This window comes from Hydra viridissima, unplaced genomic scaffold (genome assembly GCF_058129835.1).
Source record: "Hydra viridissima isolate aposymbiotic clone 2 unplaced genomic scaffold, HvirCarnegie_v1 scaffold_3, whole genome shotgun sequence".
NCBI lineage: Eukaryota > Metazoa > Cnidaria > Hydrozoa > Anthoathecata > Hydridae > Hydra > Hydra viridissima.
The window spans coordinates 18,592,850-18,616,595 of record NW_028324302.1 but is presented as its reverse complement, the minus strand read 5'-3'; the positions used below and the strand labels follow the sequence as shown (position 1 = coordinate 18,616,595).

Sequence of the window (23,746 nt, the reverse complement as noted above, 5' to 3'; positions counted from 1 at the left end):
GTATTTTGCTTTTTTTATTTCGGTAATAATGTGCGTTAAAACCTTTTGAGACATAATATTAATTAGCTCTTCACAAATAGTTTTAGACAAATAATTTAAATTACCTTTGGCTTTATTTGCAAAAGTGTCAATGTGTTGCTTAAAAGCTGGATGAAATTGAGTCAACAGTTTTAACATGCCTAAGTAATTTCCGTTATTTGACGATCCTTTAACTTCATTATGGCCTCAAAATGCTAAACCTCTTCCGGCTAAAAAACGAATAACCGCTACTATTCTATTTAAGATTGCAGAACAATAATTAAATTCCCTTTTAATCTGGCTTACCATATATTCATCGACATGAGTAGTTTGTTTTATGAATTCTGTCCACTTAATCATACATTGAATATGTTCCTTGCTGTTTTCGTGGCCGAAAATAGTTTGTTTAGCTTTTTTCAAATTGCAAAAGCCACTTTTGACAAATGCGTTGTCATATCGGTTGAAAAAAACTTGCAAACATAACAAAATACACATCCAGTGGATTCAGAAAACATTAACCATTTTCGGTCACACTTTTCGCCATTATTCATCATTTTTTGAAAATATTTAACCGAATAATATCTGTACTGGTTTTTGAACATCCGCTTCGAAGATTCGAATTTAGAGTCTTTATTTTGAAAAAAAGCATGCCCCTTATTTAAATACTTCATACGTTCATTTTCCTTTAATTGTAATGGCCATAAAGCAGGGTCTTCGCGTAGAGTGGTATCTAGGAAAAAAAATCATGATAAATAAGCCTAATAAAAAAATAATAAGTGACAATTTATAGAATAAAAATGTTAACTGCCTAAAAAGTAAATTGTTTGTTTAGCAGATGTTAGAGGTGTCATTAAAGATAGTAAAAATTAGAGTACCTGAGTCAAGCTCATTATTATGCATTGTAGATTCAACACTTTCAACTTCTTGAATTTCATTTGAAGGACCTTGGCATTTTCCGTGTTATTGTTTTCATCTTTTCTTTCATTGTTTTTATTATTATGTACAGTTTGTGGAAATTGCATATTAGTTTGGTTTGATGAAAAAAAATTTGTCATTTTCGGAAGTTTAGTTACCATTTCCTCACTCTCTTTCTTCAATCTTCTTTTAGAAGCTCCACTTTCATATTTTCTTAGCATTTTAATTATAACTGTATAACCTGAAAAATGTTAAACTTCTTTTTTTCTCTTTCACGAATTTAGCGCTTCAGCTATTAAATGTATTCACACAAGAACTCTTTTGTGCGGAAGTACAAAAGAATTGTAGAATTGCAATCGTTAATGCATTTTCAATAACAATATAATTATTCAAGTCATTAATAATTTTCCGAAGGGAAATGTTTTTGTAGCAATTTGTACAAATGCTACATTCAATTATTGCTATAAGGCGCTGCTACCAATCTAGTAATTTTTTTTTGTAGAAGTAGATGCGCTCCTTCGTTGTCAAAGACCAGAAAAAATATACAATGCAGCGTTTTCGTTGACAGTTATTTTATTTTTGTGCTTTTGTTTTCAGACAATTTAGTAAATTTAACTTTGGCTCTTTTAAGTTAATAAAAGATTTAATTTTCAGAGTTAATAAAAAATTATTTACTTTGAATCGGGGCCCCTAAAAATGTGGGGCCTGGGGCTATAGCCCCCCCCCCCTTGATCCGCCAATTCAGTGGGCAGATAAACTAGAAAGCCAAATATCTGTGTAATCTGATCGGTTTTCTAGTTATATAGTCATTTATTATATAGTTAAACTGCAGCCGAAAATAACAGGGGGAAAAACCCAAAAAAAGCAAAAATGTAGCTTGATCGTTTTTCCAGTGTGGTCTTCATATTATTGATAAGAACATATGGAATTCTTCTCTAGATCATCGATCATCATAGAAATTTATTTAAATCTGGTCGTTTCGTAGCGATCCATTGAATTTGATAACGAAACTAAGTATGATAGGCAGACTTGGACTGAATAAAATATATTCCCAAAAAAAAGATAGGAAATTCCCTAAATTTTTATGAAACTCCGATACAATTGTGAGAAATTCTCCAGGTTTTAGTTTTAATATGAAACTAATTTGTTAAATAACATAAGAAGTAATCCGATAGTTTAATGTAGTACTTAAAACGATAACTAATATATGAAATGTTTACATCAACACATACAGATGCATTATACCATAATTATTCATATTTTAAGTGTATGTTATATGAGTGTGTTTTTCTATATATATAACTTATGTATTTATTTTTGTAATGTTAGTAAAATATGTAAAATTTGATTTAATATAGGAAACATAACTTAAAGTGTTTTGAAAATTAGTTTAAGCGCAATTATAATATGTGTTGTCGAATAAAAAAAAGACTTGATGGTAGTCGCTTATAAAATACTGCTTATAAAAAACCCTTAATGGGTTTGAAAAAATTTTTTGATGGATTTTTTTTCTCTTCGCAATTGTAATTATGATAAAGCTATCTTCGTCAATCAAAACTCTATCATTAAATAAATAGGTTTTTAGACAGGTAATATTTACTATATATTTTTTATTTTCCATAAAATCCAATATTGAAGAATTATTTTTCTTTTTTTAATTATGAGACAGTTTTACTGTGCTTGAAACTAACTTGAAGTGAGGAAGCTGGTCTACAGGAAGCGTCTTTTTGAATTATCCTTATTTACCATAGAAACAGGTATAGTCTTTGTACCCAACTTAATTTAATACAAATCTTCAAGCATAGGTGTAAAGTGGCATTAACTATTTTCAATTCCATTTGTGGTATATAGTTGGAAGGTTTTGGCTTTTCACTAATCTACTACTTGATGAGAAGAAAAAAATTTCACTGGAAATGAGGGGAGGGAAAATGAATTAAGATAGAATGGAAAAAACAGGTTTAGGCTTGCTTCTTCTACATTTTTGAAGTTTCTTAAGTCATTTCCCACCTTTGTACTGTATAAAAAGTTTATCTTATGTTAAGTACAAAGGTGATGAAGATATATAGAAATGAAGAGAAAGTAAAAATGTTCAATAATATTAACTACAGGAACTCATCTTTTCATTTAAAAACTTTTTGATTGTGTATCCAATAAAGAGAAAAAAAAAAGAAAAAAAAAAAAGGAAACACTATTTCCAATTTCTTTAGAGTACTCCAGGATGTATATTTAAAGGTAATATGTGAGTGATTTTTTTTTTTTTTTTTGATGATTGCTGTTATTAATTAAATATAATCATACCAGTTTGTTTTTCTTTAAACTACAGACAAACATACACAAATTTATATGTATGTATATATGTATGTATGTATGTATGTATGTATGTATGTATGTATGTATGTATGTATGTATGTTTGTATGTATGTTTGTATGTATGTTTGTATGTATGTATGTATGTATGTATGTATGTATGTATGTATGTATGTATGTATGTATTTAAACTTGAATATATTGCTTGTTTTTCTGTTTTAGTAAAATAGATAACAATGAATGCCAAAAGTTATTTTAAAAGAACTTTATCTTCATCTAATCTTTCTGCTGCTGGGGATATTCATGAATATGTCAAATTTCAACTGGAATACTTTCAAAGCAATAACATGAAATATTTAAAATGTGATATGATCAACTCAAGCATTCTTATTCAAAGTTCCTTCAGTAAAGAAATCTTAATGTTTATTTGTGATGAAAAGAGAATAAAAGATTTGTTAATGAATAGTGTTTTAAATTGGTGTGAACTAGCTCGTCCTTTATGTCCAATTAGTACAGAAAATGATGGAAATTCCTTGCTGCATTCAATTTCATTATATACTCTTGGCATCCATGATCGATACAACTTCTTAAGGCAACTTTTAAATCATCGAATGAAAATTGAACCATTAGATGGTGAGGTTTTAACCTTTTTTTGTGTGTGCTCTAGTCTCTTTGTAATATCTTTATTTTACTTCTCTCATAACTACACATATTTTATAATTAATCTAAAAATAGAGTTTATAATCAGTTCAAAATTAGTAATATTGTATTAAGATTTTAGTTGTTATGAAAAGATGATAATAGAGGAGAAGTTTGTGTTATAAAGCCTAATTATTAAGTATTTAGTAAAAGAAAATGTAACTGGTCATTTTATTTTTTAAAAATGTAACTGGACATTTTATTGCCTCACTATTTATAAAAAGTTTATGTTACCTTAATTTGAGAATTGAAACACCAGTAATAAATTAGTCATCATTATAATCACATCATCAACTACTATTTAGCACAGCTTCATTTTTTTACAATGACAAGAATGAGAAAAAAGGTTGATAATACATATTGTTGACAAAGGTTTATACACATGTAATGCAGATGATGATCTTTAAAGGTTTAAAAGGTTTTTAAAGAAATAATTATAACTTTCAGTATTTAGAATATCTTATTGTCAAAACTTTAAAATGCTTGATCCAAAAGTTATGAATATCATGAATGACTTTTAAAGCAAGAACTGTTGAATCTGTTGCTTTTTTTTGTCTTTTAAGTTTATCTATTTTTCATCTTTTTAAGATTTTTTTAATTATAATTCTTTTAATTATAATTCTTTTAATTAGGTGAAATGAGAAATCGTTGGTTGGTTCATTCACCACAAAGTAGCGCAACTCAGAGTTGGGACTATCTGCTGGAATTAACATCTGATAAAAAACATTTTTATCAAGGCAAACTAAAGATTTTCCCTATATCTGTGTCTTTCCATATATTTGTAATGGCCAATATTTTTGGAAGACCAATTGTGGTGCTGTCTGAACAGCCAATCAATGATAATCAACAATATGGTGGCATTTACTTACCACTACTAAGAAATCATAATGATTGCATACGGTCTCCAATAGTACTTGTTTATGATAATAACAGTTTTTCACCTGCACTTAGCTGTGAAAGCGTAGACAGTGGGTTTTTCCTTTCACCTCTTCGTTATGCTGAATCTGCGTCTCACTGTGTTCCATTGGTTCACAAGAATTTAGTGCCCTTTAAAATTCATTTTCTGTTTCCTTCAGAGCTGAGAGATCAGGACAATATTCTCTCAATGTTTTTGGATATTTCATGTCTTGATGTAAAGAAAATAAAAGTAGCGTTTTTAACATTTAAAGCTCCTTTAGCACTTTCAACAGAACTTATGAATTCATTTTTAAAAGAGGCTGTTAAGTTTGTTAATGATGATCTACCTCCAAAAAATTCTAATTTCAATAATAGTTACAGAAGAATGGGAGGCTTTGAAAATTCGCTTTACACAGAAGGGCAATCTAACCAATTTTGTTTACCACCTGTGTCAGAGATACAATCAAGGTTGTATAACAGTGAAATAACTGAGACTAGTAATAAAGTCAGAGGAGTAACATTTCAAGAAGTAGATGTAAAACAGTGTCTAGCACGTTTGTGCACAGCTGTTGGATTAAGTAAATACAAGGGCTATTGCTATGAATGTTTTAATGAGATTTTCAAATCAAAAAAAAATGTTAATAAAAATGAAAATGATAAATATGATTTTGACCGTACTAAAGTGTTCTGCATTTTTGCCGGATGTGAATCTAATGTCAGCACAAAACATTCCACCCTTTGTGATTTGCATATGGGTGGTTTGAGAAAATGTTGCTTAAATGGTTGTGAAAATACTGCAGATGATAATGATGTTGGTTTGTGTTTAACTTGTTATCAAAATAACAAACATATTTTAAAATTTAATGAATCAACTTTTGTTACTAGTTCAGGTTCTAATAAGACAGATAAACATTTTGATGAGTTTTTGTCAATGATTCACAATTTACCACCATTACCTTCAACTGGCATAAATCCATTGTCTGAAGACCAAGCTCCAAGACATACAATTTATGGAAGTGGATATCCTCAAAACACATGTGAAATGAATAATACCCAGAGTTTTAAGTTACCCCCTTCTTTTCAAACATCAAATCAGCAAAGTTTTGAAAATAGTCAATCAAGTTTGATTTGGCAGAAACCATTTGTTGATAGTAACTATAAAACTTGCAAAAAGTGTAAGGTCAAAACTGCTGACTTAAATGACTTGTGTTTAAACTGTTTTCAAAGTTTTACCTGCAAAGAATGTGGTGAAAATACTAATGATGAATTAATTCAAGGTTTGCTATGCAATAAATGCTACATGATGCAACAAAAACATGTAGTTGAAACTAGTTTTAAGAATAATCTTCACAATGTAGCATATCACAGACAAGACTACAATTTACACGAATTCAAAAATCTGGTTTGTAAAATATTTGTAAATCTATTTGTATACCTTTTTCCCATCTACACACAAATTGTTCTCAACGGTATTGGAAAAGTAACTACTGATTTTTCTTCTAAAAAAAAACTTTTACATGTGTGTGTGGATGATAATTTAAAAAAAGGAAGATTGAATCAAACCTGAAAACATTGAATGTAGCTTTAAAGAAATAACATTACTAACACAATTTATTTAACATTAAAATTTTTTATCAGAAAAAAATAGGTGTAATTACAAGTTAACTTGCACGTGTATGATTTAAAACAAAACAAATAATCCAATCCTTCCTTTTTAGTCCAAAGATATGAGTCCTTGTTCAACTCCTGGCTGTATTTTATTTACTTCGCCGCCATTTTCTAAGTGTCATGTTTGTGAAAAAAAAGAAGGTGTGGCTGTGGAAAATTTCTTTGAAATAAAAAAATGTCTGAAATCACAATGTGACTTTTACGGGAGCCCTGAATACAATGGGTTGTGTTCAGGGTGTTTCATGGAACTGACCATCAAGGAATCAACCCAAAAGCAAAGTAGGTTCTTCAATTTTATCTTACCGTGTTTCTTTTACTTATAATAATAGCTGCATGACAATTATTATGGCCACCCTAACTTTTTTTAAAAAACCTTAGAAAAGCATGAATTTTTAATATTTGTTTTTAGTTTTTAATTGTGATACTCTCGTTTGCTATTTCCTTCTTTTAGCAACTTCCAAACGTTTTCTATTAATTTAAGGTCTTAGGAGTTTTCTGGGCAATCTAACAGTAGAATAATCTGTTAGAAAGTAAAATTTTTTAAATGATTTAGCCATATGGCATCTTGCCCCATCCTGCAAATATTTTACTTCATCTGGACAAAACCATTCTACTAGTTAGGGCAATAATTTCTTTCCAAGGACATTTTTGTACTACACTTGGTTCATCATTCCTTCAAATATGTATAGTCTTCCCCATTCTTTTTCACCAAATAGCGCACTAAATTATAACAAAAGTTGAACTGTCTGAATGATCCAACTGGATAAATGGTTTTCTCCAATTTTTCTCTTTTATCACTAAAGCATACCTAGAAAGTTAAAAAGGTAGTTTCACGTCATTAGTTATTTTAAAGTTGAATAAAAAGATAGATTCACGTCATTAGTTATTTGAAAGTTGAATAAAAGCCTGAAAGTATTATTGATTTCCAATCATCTTTACTTAAATTCCTCTAGTTTCTTGCTTGTTTTAATCTTTTTTGCATCATTTTATATCTCAACTTTGTTTGTTTTTTTTTGTTTTTGTTTTTGTTTTTTTTTTGGTCGTTCTTAATTACAACCAAGATCGTGAAGACAAAGTTGAACAATTTGCTTAGACGTTTTGATACCAGACTTGTTAAGTTTTCATCATTTGTTAATTGTTGGTTTTTGAGCATTATTTTGTTTAATATTCTTCGACTAAAAAATTTTTACCACATCACCTAATTCTTTTCGGGCTTACACTATCCATATATATTTTTTTTTCTAACATATTAGACAGATACCCAAGAAATATCACATCTTTTAGCAATATCTCTTTGAAAATAATTGCTATTAGTTAGCAGAGATATAATATTAGCTTTTTTTTTTGCAATGATAAATCTTTTTTTTTTTACCCATATCTACAAATAAAAAACGCTTATTAGATCTATACTTGATTGTTTCTTAAAACGCACATATTTTATAAGTTGTCTCTTAAAATCTACAAAAAACTGGTTTATGTTTAGAAAATTTGACTAAATATTTTACCTGATTTAAATACTTCAATGCTAAATTTAGAGAATTTTCAAAAAAATTCAGTATAAAATGCTGACTTCCACAACTTACATATTTGTAGAAAGATGTTACAAATTGACTGCCAGGTAGGCAAGGGCCGCCCGCAATATAAAATATATTTTATATTGTGGGCGACCAAATGAAATTAAATAATTTATAAGTAAAAATAAGAAAAATAATATACATTTAAATTTTATTAAAGTATATTTAAATCTTATTAGTTTCATAAGGTGGGCATAATAAACTGTCACACGGCTGTATAAGAATGAAAACCGCTTTGTGAGGTATTTTTAATGTGTACCTCTCTCTTTTGCATCTCTTTGTAATCGAGTGTAAAATTTAGCTTACCAACGCAAAGAGGAAAATGCACCAATAAAGCGAAATTATTCGCTCTCATCCTATCCCGATATGGTTTTAAGAGAAGAGTTAAATAATCCCATATTGGCTTCTTCCTATACATTTACAGGCGAAAATCCTTGTTTGACAAAAGGCTGCGCAAGCTTTGGTTCACGTCAGAAAAATGGGCTTTGCGACCGTTGCTATCACTCGAACTGGCAGAATTAATACTTCTAGTAGTCCTGGTTCTCACCACTTTTCTTTCTAACATCTTTTTTAATACAAATTACAAAAATGATGTTAATGTATAATTAATACATTTTAACTTAGTAATCAATGTTACTAAATAAGTTAATATGTAAGTATTATAATGTTAAACAAACGGTTTTGGAACCTTTTGTTTGCCTTTTGTTATTATTATTTTTTTAATATTCTTTTGAAATCGTTTTAGAATTCGTTTAGCAGTTTTTTATTATAATACAATTATTTCAATATTACATTATCAAATTTTTCTATATTCACAAATATAATCTGTAACTAAACAAATTAATTATTTTAAAACCATCAATATTTTGGTTGCACGTTATGAAATATTGGTTATTTCTAGTTTTAGAAATATGCCTTAATGGCATCAGTTTTCGTGGATTTTGTTTTAACCTTATACATAAAAATAAGTTAAATTTTAAAAAATCTCTCTAAAGACTTTATTTTATAAAATTGGGTCGATGAGTTTTTTTTTGACTCGTAATCGTGTTACTCTTTTCAAGGAACAATTACCTTCTAAAACATTTAACTGATTGGTATTCATTGAACAAATTATTTCTTTGAATTGTTAACTATCGAAAACTTAGCGAGCAAGCAAACCATTTTTAATAGTGATGCATTGAATGTAGGCTCTTCAATGTATTAAACGGAAAAATCCAGATCATGTGTATTACTAGCTTATGAGGTTTTATGGCACGCAAAATGACCATTCATCTCAAACTTTATTTTATATTGTAATAATAACTATTAACTATTTTGGTTTATAAATTTTATCCCCTAATATTTAAAATCCAAGCAAATTAGTAATGTTGTAAATGATCACTTATCGTGGTATGTTTTTGGGTTTCATATTTGTTAAATTTAAAATCGTTTATTCCAAACTCAGAGCTTTTGATATGCCATTTTAAACAATGATTTGCATAAGGAAATTGCTGTCGTAATTACAAATGTAGTGCAATTTGAACCTTGCAATGGTTTGAATGTGAATGAAGTTTCAGATTTAATACAAAATGAGCAGCGCTGAGTCGTGCACACTATCGATTCCTAAAACCTCATTACAAATGTAAGGCATCACATTTGTAATGAGGTTTTAGGAATCGATTGTGTGCACGACTCAGAGCTGCTCATTTTGTTTTACAATAAACAACAACAAAAAGCACAACTGATGACCGCAGCACGGTCATCAGATGAGCTTTTTGTTGTTGTTTATTGTAAAGATTGGAAACATCTATTAAGCTTTCAAGCTCCAGTATAGAACACTTATAGCTCTGTTATAATCGTTCGTCTGTATTTTTGTTGCAGCCTAAAAAATTCAACCATCAGATAAATGGTACAAACAATTGGCAAATGCAACTTGTAAGCTTATTGCCCACAGCAGCCATCGTTAAATTGAATTGTTTAAAGTTTCGAAACTGGTTATATCACAAACGATGCTCGCATTTGTTCTAATTTTCCTGTTTCATTTTCTCTGTTCCGACAGCTTCGAAGTGATTTATGTTAAATGATTTCGAAGCTGTCGGACAGAGGCAACGAATGCTTTAAATCCTTGTGGTTACTCATATATGAGGCGTGGAAGATTTTTAGTTTAGAAATTCTTTTTGTTCTTGCTTATTTTTTAGCTAACAAACCTTTTAAGTGAATTTTTTTAGTTCACAAAATGAATATTTAAAAAGTTTTAAAAAGATATGGTGGAGAGAGAAGATTTAAAGGAAGCGAAATGAGCTGAGGCAAGTAATACTAAACTCTCGTAATCGAACGCTTAAAGAGTTAAGAATCTGAAGCGTAGTAGAAAAAAAATATTTAAAAATGATTTCTTGAGAAAGTAAAAAAAATCAATGATGAGCAGGAATAAATTTAAAAAAAAGCTTTAATTTTGAAAAAGATCACATAAAGGTGTTAGTAAAAGGTTAATATTTACAAAACTGAGTTAAAATTCGAACGAGAAAGGATAACGTATGAATAGATGGTGTTAAGTGAAAATGTAACACAAATTATAGTTTTGGGTAATAAGGAAAAGGTGGGTAGCCCTGGAAAGCGGGTAACTCCGGTAACCTTTTAACGTAAAGCTAAAACAGAAGAAGTTATTTAAACTTAAGTACCACAAAAAGCACTCGTTTAGTAAACCTCTGTGCCATATACAAAATATCTGACGCAATGCACCAAAGCAATCGGTTGGGAGTGCAAATTATTGTTTAGTGACATCAGAAGAACGTATCGTTTTTGCATTACTTGTTACCGCATCTAATTTTTGTTAAAGCATTTGGCTTTTTTTTAATTTGTGATCAAATTCAATGTAAAATAATTATTTTTTTGTTACTCTTCAAATATTTTTACTTAAACTGTTATTTGTAAATGCGGTATGATCAGTTGAAACCGGACACCTGTGTGGACGGTATCTCCGGATATCTTTTCACATAATGAAAAATTACAACTTTTCGCATAAAGAAGTTTATGAAGTATGATTTTATAAGAGAAGGATTTATGTGTATACCTGGGGCTACATTCAACTTGAATGTTGTGTTTCGTCATTTTTTTTTTTTTTAGTTAACAGCATTAAAAGCGGCATTCACTTATAAATAACAAAAATTCAAGCACACTGTTTTCAATTTGTTTTCAATTAGTAAATGACTAATATATATAATTGAAGATTCCGCGGGAAGAAACGGCAGGGTCACATTTTTTCATTTTGAGATAAATCATTATTAAACTTTTAAACCTTTATAAGTTTCGAAGTTTTAGGAAAATTTAGAAAAACTTTAAACATGCATCAAATCATTTATTTGATTTGAATTCAAATACAAAATATGCTATTATGGTTAGTAAAGCTAGAAAGTGTAAAAAGTCGTAACTTTCAAAATGTGACTCTGCCGTTTCTTCCCGTGGAGTCTTCAATTCTAAATAATGGCGCTTTGAAAGTGTAAGCGTTCCCAAATAATATTTCAACCTTATATAACAGAAAACTGAATGTGAATTTTTTGAATTAAAAAAAAATAAGGTCAAAAACTGTTAAAATACTAATTCTTACAATTTCGGATACAGAATACGTTACCTTTGTCAAAGATTAAACTTAATGTTTCGCATTTCATGGTTTTAATAGTCCCGCAACCCTGAATCTGAAAATAATCTCATAATCCTGAGGGGTTTTATATTTATAGACTTGTAAATCTTCATTAATTTAAGAACTTTTATTTCGGTCAACTTACAAAATTTGGATTTGATCTTACGTCTGCATTTACAGAGATTATGTTAAGACTAGTATCCAACCAGCACCGTGACCCTTAATCATTAAGATTAGCCGTATTTTCTCGTCTTGGGGCGTGAAAAAATCTTAGAATTGTGTATCTTAGTGTACCTTAGTGTATGAACTTTAAGGCTTTCAGCGGGAAAATGTTCGAACAGCAATTTTTTTAAATCTGGTATAGTATATGCAATGATACCAGCTAGAATTCAGGAAGTTCGTTATTTCTTAAAAAAAATACGCCGCGTAATCCTAACAATATGTGCACATGAATCAGAAATAACCCTAAACTTTCACTACAACCGACTCAGACTGTAACTTATAAATAGGGCTGCAAATAGCAACACTTCAGACTTTGCATAGTATAGATTATATATATTATAATTAAACCACGTCTTTTCAACTCGGTGCAACTTAAAATATTTTGTTTTTATAATAACAGTCCATACTATAGGCCGTTATCATAAAAACAAAATATTTTAAGTTGCACCGAGTTGTACGAGAAATAAAAAAGTTAAGAGTAAAAATTTTGTAAAAAATCCAAAATTGCGGATCTGTGGTACAAAACAACTTGAAACAAACAATATGAAAAGAAAGGTTATGCACGATGAAGAATTATTACTACTGCCAAAAGTTGTAGTGAGGGTGTGCCAATACAAGTTTGAAGAAGAACGGGCCATCTCTCTATTTGGCATGCTAAGTGCCAATAACTAAGGCGTTGGACAACTCATCCTATAGGTGTCAATCAAGCTAAACTGGATAAAAAATTTACAAAGCATCAGGTAACAACACCTTGTTGACATCGAAAGTAAAGAATAGTAAATTACATGGGTGAGAAAACACCGAAATTCAGCGCAGATCCAATTTTACAAGCAAGAAAAGTCACCGGTTAGTTAACCAACTTTAACTAACTGCAATGTTTTAAGGAAAAGCTTGTCCTTTTTCTCCGCAAAAATAATTCTGTCACTAATTATGTTTTTGAGCAAATAAAGCGTCTGCATGCGAAAAGTGAGTACTACTTGGGTACAAAAAAGTATCAATTTTGTTTCGTATGATAACAACAAATTCCCCTCAAGCAAGACCAATTAAAGTTTCCTGGGGGGGGGGGGGTTTGGCTGCGATGTTTTAGAACAGGGGTGGGGAACCTTTCTGAGCTTGGAGGCTCATATATGTTTTTTCTTGAATCCCTGAATCTGTTGCCACATCTCATAGATTGACTTAGTTTTACCTTGCAATGAACTATTCAGCATGTTATGCTTTGCCATCAGATCGCAGAGGAATGCAGCATCTCTACAAAATTATGGATTAGAAAGCTCACTGATCTCCTTTTGACTTGTAAAAAACTCCTCAATTTGTTTTCGAAGCTCAAGCAATTTTTGCAGTACTAACCCTTGTGACAGCCAACGAACTTTGGAATAGTAAGGAAGATCCACAGAATATGTTTCTTCATCAGATTGCAGAAGGTTTCAAAATTGTCGATGGCGTGAAGAATTTGCCCGTATATAATTTACAATCCCTATAACATTTTTTAATATGTCATTCAAAGTAGCAGCTTTTGCACAAAGACTTTGCTGATGGAGAATACAATGAAATGTAATCAGATAATCTGGATCAGGCAATTCTTTTTTCAAGAAAGCAATGAACCCTTCATTTTTTCCACGCATAGAAGGAGCTCCATCAGAACAAATGCTGACTAGATTTTTCAACTGAAGTTGAGCCTGAAAAATTTTTTCTTTGAAAGGTGCAAATATATCACAGCCTCGTGTTTTTCCTTTTAGTGTTGCTAAAGCAAACAACTCTTCATAACTTTTGAAGTCTACAGTTATAACCCGAATAAATAACAGAACTTGGGCAGAATCAGTCACATCAGTGGACTCATCTAAAGCAATTGAATAATATGCGTCCTCCATTTAATATATTGAGATTAATTGCTCAGAACAATTTGTAGCTAGCTCATGTTGACGGTTTATAATTGTTCGCCGAGAAAGCGGAAGCTGCTTATACTTATCCATTTTATCTGGATCCATAAAAGACACTGCTTCAATGAGGCAAGCCTTCAAGGTTTTAGTATCACTATATGGTTTTCCTCCTTTGCCAAAAATGATAGCAATTTTATACGTTGCTTCAGTTGCTCTTTTTCCATGTTCTTGAACAATCGAAATTATCTGCTGTTGTTTGCTCTTTTGAGACTTCAGTTTTGCTAATGCATTTTTTCGAGCTTCTCCCTCTAATTTTGCATACTAATGATCCTTATGAATTTTTTCATAATATCTCTTTGCAGTAACATTCTTCATAGTAGCAATTGTGAGGTCACACAACAAGCAAAGTATTTTATCCTTGGGCGGAATCATGAAGTAATCTTCCTCCCATTTTTCATTAAAAGACCGATTTTCCTCTTGCACTGTTTTTGCTTTTTTAGGGAGAACTGACATTTTGACACTAGTTGAAAAATTAGACATAAATAGAAAACCATGGTATACATTATAATACAAAAACTAACAGTCAATTCATTTCTACTGTCTCAAAAAAAAATCCGTACGGTGTTTTTATTTATTCATTTTGTTTTGTTTTGTTGTTATTTCTGTCAATCAATTACTACTGTACCAGTTTTGCCAAGTTAAACAATTTTTTCCCTTAATTAACATTAGCATTCATACATTTTATTATTTTCTCTATTATATTTAAAATGAAATTTAAGTTAATTTTACATTTCAGCTTCAAACCTTTTGCTCCGTGAAATCGTGCAAATTTGCATTTCTGAAGAATTTTTTCATTTCATTTTGCTGAACATTTTAACTTGAGCGACAAATCATTATAATTATACTTGTTGCGGCAAAATGAAAAGTCTAAAGTCTTCTAAAAAACCCTTTATTCTCTTGAACACACTTTTTGGGGAGCTACAAGAATGAAGGTGCTACTATATATATATATATATATATATATATATATAACGTAATTGCTTGAATTATAGCAGGCAAAGTTTTATTCAAATAGGGGACGAGGAAATATTTCACTGGGGAAGTGAGGGTTACTTTACACTGACACAGCATTGCTTTTAACTGAAATTTTCACAAGAAAATTTTTATAATATATTTTAAATACAAGATTTAAAGATAAAATGACTTTTTTATTTTTTCAATTTGTAGTACTCTTTTAAGCATTGTAATGCAAAACAACGAGCGAAGCTACGCATTTAAATAAATTCTTTCCCCGAAAGTTTTCCTTAGCAGCTGCATGGTCTATTGGGCTAATTGAGCATATCCCCCGTCTTGGTGCCATCATATTTTTATGCGTGTTCCAAACAGCAGGAAATACCAAATTTCTCAACATTTGTCAATATATTAATTGCGATAGCTTTCCCATTATCATTCTGGAAGAAGTATGGCTGGTTTTTACAAAGGAAAATCTTTCGATAAAATGTCGCATCTATGCTCTCTGACTAAGAACAATGGAGCTCTGATGTTTAAAGCAAAGCTCAGCGGTTTAACACGTTGTCGTTAATATATATATATATACACTGTCCTCCAAAACATTAGCAACCAAATAAAATAAAAACATTTTCTACTTTGATTACTTATTACAGCAATTTTGTTTTTTTAATTACGCTTTAAATAAAAAAAATGGTTAATGTTACATATAAGAAAAAAGATTTTAACATAACAAGACAACTTGAAAAAAAATAAACGTGAATTTTTGTTTGTATTGGTATTTTAACGCAAAAACGTGGTCCTCCAAAACATTAGCAACTTTTTTAAAACTACCCTAAAGAATGTTAATATCAATAGTTAATGGCATATCCTTTACTTTTTAGGATCAAGGAACACCTTCTCGCCATAGACTCTACGAGTTTATTAATTTTTTCTTGTGTAATCTCATTCCACGTGGTTTCAATAGCTTTATATAGCTCATCGGCGTTTTTGAAGGGTCCTTTGTGTTTTAGGGAGAGTTCAACTTGGTACCATAAATTTTCAATCGGGTTGAGATCAGGTGATTGAGCTGGCCATTTCATTACTTTAATTTGATTTGTTTCAAACCATTCTTTAACGAGTTTAGAGGTGTGTTTGGGGTCGTTGTCTTGTTGAAATGTCCATAAAAGAGGCATATTATTATCAGTATGAGGAACCACTTTTTCTTTGAGAATATCACGATAAACATACTGATCCATAATGCCATTTATTCGGTAAATAGGTCCAACTCCACTAAAACCAGAAAAACATGCCCAAACCATTGCACTTTTTCCACCACCGTGCTTGATTGTTCCTCTTGTGTATTTAGGGTCTAAGCGTTTACCTTTAGGTCTACGTACCTTTAAATTTCCGTCAGGACCTTTCAAATTGTACTTTGATTCATCGCTCCAGAGTACTCTATTCCAATCATTTATAGTCCAGTCTCTATGAGAATTTGCAAACTCAATTCTAGCTTTTCTATTCTTTTGAGAAATGAAAGGTTTTTTTGCTGCTCTAAAGCTCAAAAGTCCTGAAAGTTGTAACCGTCTACAAACTGTATTTTGAGACACGGAAAGTTTCAGTTTTTTAATAGTATCATTAGCGCTGTCAAAAGGATTTTTTTTAACATGACGAATAATTTTTCGATCGGTGAAACGACATGTTTTGAGTGGTCTTCCGACATACAATTGACTTGTTAATGGAGTATTTCGTTGCGATTTCCTTTTTGTTTGACTCCTTTCTTGTAATCTTTTACGATACGTTCTCGAAAAGCTAAATTATACTTGTTTCTTGCCATTATAATCCAAAACAGCATACATACGCAATCTTAAATTAATATTGTAATAATTGCAACACTCCGTATTCATCTCTGGACAAAAATTAACAATTAGTTGATTCTCATTGGTTAAGTACTAATAATTACAACACAACAGTTCCCTTGGGCATTATTTTCACACTTGTGCTGCTGATTTTCCGTGAGTTTTTGTGAGTAATTATAAAAAGTTGCTAATGTTTTGGAGGACCACGTTTTTGCGTTAAAATACCAATAAAAACAAAAAAACAAGTTTATTCATTTTCAACTGGTCTTATTATGTACAAATCTTTTTTCTTACATGTAATATTAAGCATTTTTTGTATTCAAAGCGTTATTAAAAAAATAAAATTGCTGTAATTAGTATTCAAAGTAGAAAAAAAGCATTTTTTTATTTGGTTGCTAATGTTTTGGAGGACAGTGTATATATATATATATATATATATATATATATATATATATATATATATATATATATATATATATATATATATATATATATATATATATATATATATATATATATATAACGCAAAAAATATATATATTTAATTTTCAATCGGTAAAATTGATTTTGGCCCCCACCCCCCGATCTTGAAAAATAAATTCTTGACGATCGGAGTTTTAGTGATGTTATTCGTAAAAATTAACATGAGCCTCAAGGTGACGCTAGCTCAAAGGTTTCACGACGAAGAATGATCGAAAAATGTTCAGCAAGATTTCTAAATTTTTAATTATTTGTTTTTAAGTTTTTAAACTCTAGAAGCGTATGGTGACATGAGTTTTTCTTAAAAATCATGTTTTCGTTAACTCATTATTCAAAAGAAGAACTTTTTTTTTGCACTGTATAGGTATGTGCGTATCTGCGATTTACGGCACCGTAAATCGCAGATACGGCAAAGATAAAATCTGTGACCATTTTTTCACCGCGTGCTCGAGGTAGGTGTCGTATGGATGGATTTTTTTCGAGGTAGGTGTCGTATGGATGGATTTTTTTCGTCTTTTTTTTAGAATTTTATATTAACTTAGATAATATTTTAAAAGTAGAGTGTTGTAAGTTTACTGCAATTTATTTATTTTTTTGCACTTACTAACTTTTTTAGTGATTTCATTGCTATTGAAAACTTCATTCCTGTTCTGGAAGTGATTTGACATTGAAGGGATGATGGGTTTTTTTTCTAACTTTTGAATCAATTTTATATATCTATTTTCTATGTACCTGCCAAATTTCATAAAAAGATAATGAAACGCTCATATTCTATTTTTGCACGCAGTAAAGGTACCAAATATTCTTCTGTTGTAGAGGTTGGAAGGGGGGGGGGGATTTACAATTATGAGCATTTTGTGTATTTGACTTTTTTATTCATTAAAAAATTGTTTTTTTAGAAAAATGAAACTTTATTTAAAATATTGGTGATTTTTTAAAGTATTCAAAACGTGATAAACACACAAACACACACACAAAAAAACCATATTCTGTTATTAGTTGAATAAAAATATAACCGAGGCAAAGTAATGCGCTAAAAACTAAACAATGAAGTTCAATTATAAAACCACCGTAAGCCGAACGCTAATTTTTAAGGTTGGTTGCAATTTTCTTAAGCATTCCTTATAATAAATTTTTGTCACTTAAATGGGCATAACCTTTAGTAGAATCATTAGTTTATTATGAAATTTTCACCATCGTAATACTGATTTAAAGCTCTTTACAAAGATGTACAATAATTAAATATTTGAATAGTTTAAAAACTTTGCACACATACCTACACTGCACAGTGGGCTAATTTTCAAAAAAAAAAAATCACTATTGTGATTTTATTATTTTGAAGCTACATAAACAAAGCCCTGTTGCATTTAATTGTATAAGAAAAAATTGTATAAATTTTAAAGTTACCTAAATCTACGCAGTTAAACATCTGTTATTAAAAACACTTAATAGGCATTTTAAAAACAAAAAAAAAATGTGGTCAAATAAGTATCGTTTACAAAAAAGTTATTTATCGTTACTAAAAAACTAACTATGGACGATACTATTCAAGGTATTTATATAATATTTTAGTAAAATGTTTTATATTATTTCTCTAAATTTTATGCGAAAAGTGCGAACAAAAAAGTACAGAATAAAGTTTATTTATTTTCTTTAACCTATTTTTCAAGCATTGAAAAAGTAGTGAACCCGCGAGATTCCGCTTAGTTATAATTTGGATGTTGTTCATAAAAGTGTATTCTAAAGATTGATTAAAAGAAAAGGCACCTATTTTTGCCTATTACTTCATTAACTTATATTGTGTAGTGCTGGTCGTGTTTTTTAGTAAACAAAATGGCGGTATTTTGTTTTCTTTACAAAATCAGTCAAATTGTATATAGATATAGTTATTATGTTTCTTGAGAAACTGATTTTGTTAAGTGCAATAAAACAACAAAAAAATTAGTAGCACACATGGATTCGCTTTTTTGAATGTTTTTTGCATCTTGGGTATAAACTTGGAATAAAAAAATGGCAAGCACGTTCTGACATTGAAAAAAGTATAATATTACAACAAAAATTGTTAATCCAGAATGCTTTTAAGCTGCAGCTAGGGTTAATAGTTGATCGACCGAAACCAGGATGCGGTAATACAAATGACGGAAATACAGCTCGAAGATTTTTTAAAAACTCACAAGTGTCTGTTGATATTATAGGAGTGGATTTAGAACTAATAAATCGGTTTCATGTAATTTTACAGGTATTATCTAGTGGCTTTCCAATAGACGCAGACAAACTCGATAACTATTGTACCGAAACTGCACTACTTTTTGTTGAAAAGTATCCTTGGTACAACATGCCTACAACAGTACACAAAGTACTTATTCATGGAGCCTTAATAACAAAAACAGCAATACTACCCATAGGACAACTATCTGAGGATGCACAGGAATCGAGAAACAAAGACTTAAAAAAATATCGCGAAGATTTCTCCAGGAAAAATTCAAGAAAAAATACAATGCATGACGTTTTTTGCAGACTTCTGGTTTCGTCAGATCCTGCAATATCTTCACTTTTAAAATCTCATGCAAAAGTTAGCAGATCTTTGTCTTCTCAAGCTTTACAAATGTTATTACCTCCGGAGATTAACGAAAACTCTGAAACTCATTCGTCTGTGATTGAGTTTATCAACAATATTTCAACAATAAATGATTCAGATGACAGTGGTGATTTATTTTAAAGTAATATAAATGAAACAATTATGATAAATGATGCAAATAAAAGTTTTCCTTGTTTTCCTTGAACAAATAAATAAGTAGAATAAATAATGAATTTTTCAATTTATTTTTTTTAACATTGCGGCATAATAATACAGTCATAATACATTATATATCGGTATTATATATAATGTTTATATATGTAATGTAAATAATACATTAGTCTATTGAACTTAAATGTCGAATTAGAACTAATTGGTTAAATACGAAAGCCCAAAGGCATTTCTAATGATTAATGTTTTTAAAACACCGCCATTTTGGATCTACCATTATTGAATTTTGGTACACTTATGTCAAATTCAAAGTTGGGGATTCAAAAAATTTTCCATTAATTAAAATCATTTTTTGACTTTTGGCCAGGTTTTTTGAAATTCCGCCCACTGTGCACTGTATAAAAATTAATGGGAAAAAAACTATATGCGCCTGATGCGCTTCAGAAATGCGTAACGGAAAAGCGTGCGCACGATGAAGTTCAGTTTAAAAAAAAATAAGCAGCAAAGTAATTTTATTTTGAGCATGAAGAAATTCATAAATTAAAAGCGGGAAATGAAATCCAAACTCAAAGGATCTTATGTCTTAAAAAAGATGTCATTGGTTGCTAAGTAATGCTTAATTGATGTAACATATAAAGCCTAAAGCAGGGTTGCCAGATTGGCCACTTAGCGTCCAAATCCGTGAATCTGGCCACCGCAAAAAATAATCGGCTTATCGGCAATTTGGCTTTGTTTGGTTTCTTTATTCCAGTATTATTTTATTTCTCAAAATGATTATTTTACTAGGCTGATTATGATTTCTAATTTGTTAAGTGTAAAATAATGTTTTTTTTGTTAATGCAGATATAAGGTAAAAAAATTATATAATTAATAGTTGAATATGTTTAATGTTTTTTTATAACTTGTAAATTAGAAGTTATAACAAAGTAATAACGAAGTAATAGTAAAAGTAAATAAAGAAGTAATAACAATTCTAGTAAAAAAAAAACAAGAACAACAGTTTGATTTTATTTATTTTTAGCATCTAAATTTTAATCAGCTATGTCTTCAGAAAAATGAAAGACTTTTTATGATGTTAATCGCCAATATAAAAAGATATGGGAGAAAAAGTTTTCATGGGTTCAAATGGTTGAAGATGGTACCCATAGAGCATATTGCAAATGGTATCACTGCATCATTAAGCCTAAAATGGCCAATCTTGTCAAACATAACAACTCTTTAAAACACAACAAAAGTACTCCATTCATTGAGAGTGTTAACGATATAAATTTATCAGAAGATATTAAAAAAGCAGAACTTCATTTTGCTTTAACTATGACATGCCACTGTGCTGTGTGCACTGTTGACCACTTGAATGAAGTTTTTCTTGTTTATGGAAGTTTACTCAAACATGTAAAAATCCATAGAACTAAATGTATGGGGTTGATAAAAAATGTTATTTCTCCTTCATTGAAAGATGATGTTGTTGAAGACTTTAAAAACAAAAAAATATGCCATAATAATAGATGAATCCACTGAAATTTCAGCAAATAATCATTTGTGCATTTTAGTTTGTTTTTTTAGTGTTTTAAAAAATGAAATTGTAACGAAGTTTTTGGGATTAATTCTAGTCCATGAAACTACAGGGGAAAAAATATTTCACTTGCTTGATGAAGAAATTAAAAAGTGTGGTCAGAGTCTTTCTAATTGTATAGGATTTGCCGCAGATGGTGCATCAAACATGACAGGATGTAATAATTCTGTTCGAACAAGAGTTAAAGATGTTTCACCTAACTGTATCCAACTTAAGTGCATATGTCATTCATTAGCATTGTGCATTGAAAACGCAGTGTCTAAATTGCCTTCTAATATTGCTTTTTTATTGTCAGAAATACCCTATTGGTTTTATAATAGTGCATTGAGACATGAAAATTACATGGACTTATTTAATGTAATGAATGCTGCTACCAAATCTAAGACAACTTGATATGCCCCTCTTCCATTTGAAAAACCTTCATTTACAAGGTAGCTTGCTCGTGGAAAAGTGATGTTTAACATTTTAATGAATTGGGAAGAGCTTAAAGCCTATTTTATTTGTGCTGAACTATCACCTTCAAATTTTAGGTCCAGATTCAAAGCAAGACTTTTGAAAGAAATGATGTTCAGGAATTTGAAATAATGAATAGTCTGTTTTAGCAAACAAAAGCTGATCCCTGTGATCTTTACAAACAAATGAATTTGTTTCAAATGAGCCTTAAGCGCAGAACTTATAATTTTAGCAGTAACAAAAAGAATATATATAATTTTGACTTTGGTGCTAAATTTATAAAAGAATGTGATTCTTTTTTACAAAAGTCCAATCATAGCATTGACTCTTGTATCAAAATAAAAAATGTAAAAGAAAGATGTCTGTGTGTATTAGATGAAGCTTATAGTCAAGTATCATCTAGACTACCATCATCAATGGAGACATAAAAATTTATCGAAATTGAATCCAGATATAATTTTAAGTACAGAATCAAGACCCAATTTTCCTGAACTGCCCTTTTTACATCTAGTAATTGATAACTCGGGTTTAATAGAAGAACAGTATCGGAAAATTCCATTTGTAGATTGGAAAGAAGAAGAACCATTTAAAGTAGGTGGCTTTCCAACTGATACTGAGCAGTTCTGGCTAGGTGTACTCCAGCATAATACTTTTAAAAACCTTGAAAACTACGCTTTAACTTGTTTGATAACACCTGTCAGCAATGCTGTAGTTGAGAGGATATTCTCTCCTGTATCTGCCACTAAAACAAAAGCCAGAAATAGAGTTTCGCTAAATATGTTAGATGCTCTTATACGAATAGGATCAGGACTGATTTTTTCAGGAAAGTGCTGCAAAGATTTCACTGTCTCAAAAAAAATGCTGACTAATTTTAGTTCAGGTATAGTGTATAAATCTGAAATTGGAGACTCTTCATTTTCAGAAAATGTTGATGACTTTGAAGATGATATATAACGATTGTGTAATGAATAAATTTTTAAAAAAATTTGTTAATGGTTTTATTTCTCTTAATAAATGTTTACCCCAAGTTAATATAAAAAAGAAGCAATCTATATAAAAACTTACATGGCATTATTCCATGAAAAGAACTAATCTTTTGTCAACTTTTCATCAATTTTTTTATAAAGGAATTATTACGTTAGAAACGACGATAACATTAGAATCATGTTTTAAATAGTATTTCTTTTAATTAAATGGATAATTATGTTAGTATTAGTATGCGGCAAAAGCTACATACTGGGGTATGAACAGGGGGGCGGAAGCCCCCCAAGTCTTCAAAACTTTTTTTTATTCTAATTCTAATTCTGGCTGTTTCAGCCCAGTTAATTTTTGTTTTAGCCCCCTTATTTTTCTTGACCTTCCTAAGCCACAGTCTCTCTATCTCTCTCTTGAGTAAATTAGATTTTAAACTTCAAAACACCATAGTTCACTTATTTGTAAAGCTAAATATCTGTGTAATTTGATCGGTTTTCTAGTTATATAGTCAATTATGTGTGTGTGTGTGTGTGTGTGTGTATATATATATATATATATATATATATATATATATATATATATATATAGTTAAACTGCAGCCGAAAACAGGGGCAAAAACCCAAAAACAATAAAAATGTAGCTTGATTGTTTTTCCAGTGTGGTCTTCATGTATATGTAAGTGTGTATATATATATATATATATATATATATATATATATATATATATATATATATATATATATATATATTATATAATAATAATAATAATAATAATAGTAATAATAATAATTGTTTTCTAATAAAGAGTTTATAATTTAAGAATCCACAAAAAAAAGTTTTTATTTACTTTGCTTGTAAACTGAACTTTTTTATTTAT

General features: G+C 29.9%; 3 protein-coding genes and 1 pseudogene across 5 annotated transcripts; 2 read left to right on the top strand and 2 right to left on the bottom strand.

Annotated features, from left to right (window-relative positions):
* Positions 1-405: 405 nt before the first annotated feature.
* On the bottom strand, positions 406-1,154 carry LOC149891291 (uncharacterized; annotated as a pseudogene).
* A 1,412-nt stretch (positions 1,155-2,566) lies between these two features.
* Positions 2,567-8,869, top strand: LOC145199851 (uncharacterized). Of its 3 annotated transcripts, none has more exons than XM_090082182.1 (6): positions 2,567-2,690; positions 3,141-3,165; positions 3,463-3,873; positions 4,572-6,238; positions 6,555-6,783; positions 8,380-8,869. In XM_090082182.1, the coding sequence occupies exons 3-6, from the start codon at positions 3,477-3,479 to the stop codon at positions 8,598-8,600; spliced, it is 2,514 nt and encodes an 837-aa protein (XP_089938308.1). In that variant the 5' UTR covers positions 2,567-2,690; positions 3,141-3,165; positions 3,463-3,476; the 3' UTR covers positions 8,601-8,869. The 3 variants fall into 3 exon arrangements, with proteins under 3 accessions (XP_089938308.1, XP_089938307.1, XP_089938309.1); XM_090082181.1 differs by having other exon boundaries at positions 3,141-3,172; XM_090082183.1 differs by lacking the exon at positions 3,141-3,165 and having other exon boundaries at positions 2,580-2,690.
* Positions 8,870-13,340: 4,471 nt separating this feature from the next.
* On the bottom strand, positions 13,341-13,784 carry LOC149891290 (protein ZBED8-like). The gene has a single exon (XM_090082070.1). It carries the CDS (start codon positions 13,782-13,784, stop codon positions 13,341-13,343), a length of 444 nt encoding a protein of 147 aa, XP_089938196.1.
* A 7,209-nt stretch (positions 13,785-20,993) lies between these two features.
* Positions 20,994-22,935, top strand: LOC149891289 (uncharacterized). The gene is made up of 2 exons (XM_090082069.1): positions 20,994-21,260; positions 21,325-22,935. The coding sequence occupies exons 1-2, from the start codon at positions 20,994-20,996 to the stop codon at positions 21,832-21,834; spliced, it is 777 nt and encodes a 258-aa protein (XP_089938195.1). The 3' UTR covers positions 21,835-22,935.
* Positions 22,936-23,746: the final 811 nt, after the last annotated feature.

What these genes read in the sequence shown, in the direction of transcription:
- LOC149891290 (XM_090082070.1), bottom strand. Translation starts at nt 13,784, where the DNA reads ATGGAGGACGCATATTATTCAATTGCTTTAGATGAGTCCACTGATGTG.
- LOC145199851 (XM_090082182.1), top strand. Translation starts at nt 3,477, where the DNA reads ATGAATGCCAAAAGTTATTTTAAAAGAACTTTATCTTCATCTAATCTT. An exon ending in TACACGAATTCAAAAATCTG is followed by an intron (nt 6,239 to 6,554) that starts GTTTGTAAAATA and finishes CTTCCTTTTTAG; the next exon opens with TCCAAAGATATGAGTCCTTG. An exon ending in GGAATCAACCCAAAAGCAAA is followed by an intron (nt 6,784 to 8,379) that starts GTAGGTTCTTCA and finishes TGTAAAATTTAG; the next exon opens with CTTACCAACGCAAAGAGGAA.
- LOC149891289 (XM_090082069.1), top strand. Translation starts at nt 20,994, where the DNA reads ATGGTTGAAGATGGTACCCATAGAGCATATTGCAAATGGTATCACTGC. An exon ending in ATGGAAGTTTACTCAAACAT is followed by an intron (nt 21,261 to 21,324) that starts GTAAAAATCCAT and finishes CTTCATTGAAAG; the next exon opens with ATGATGTTGTTGAAGACTTT.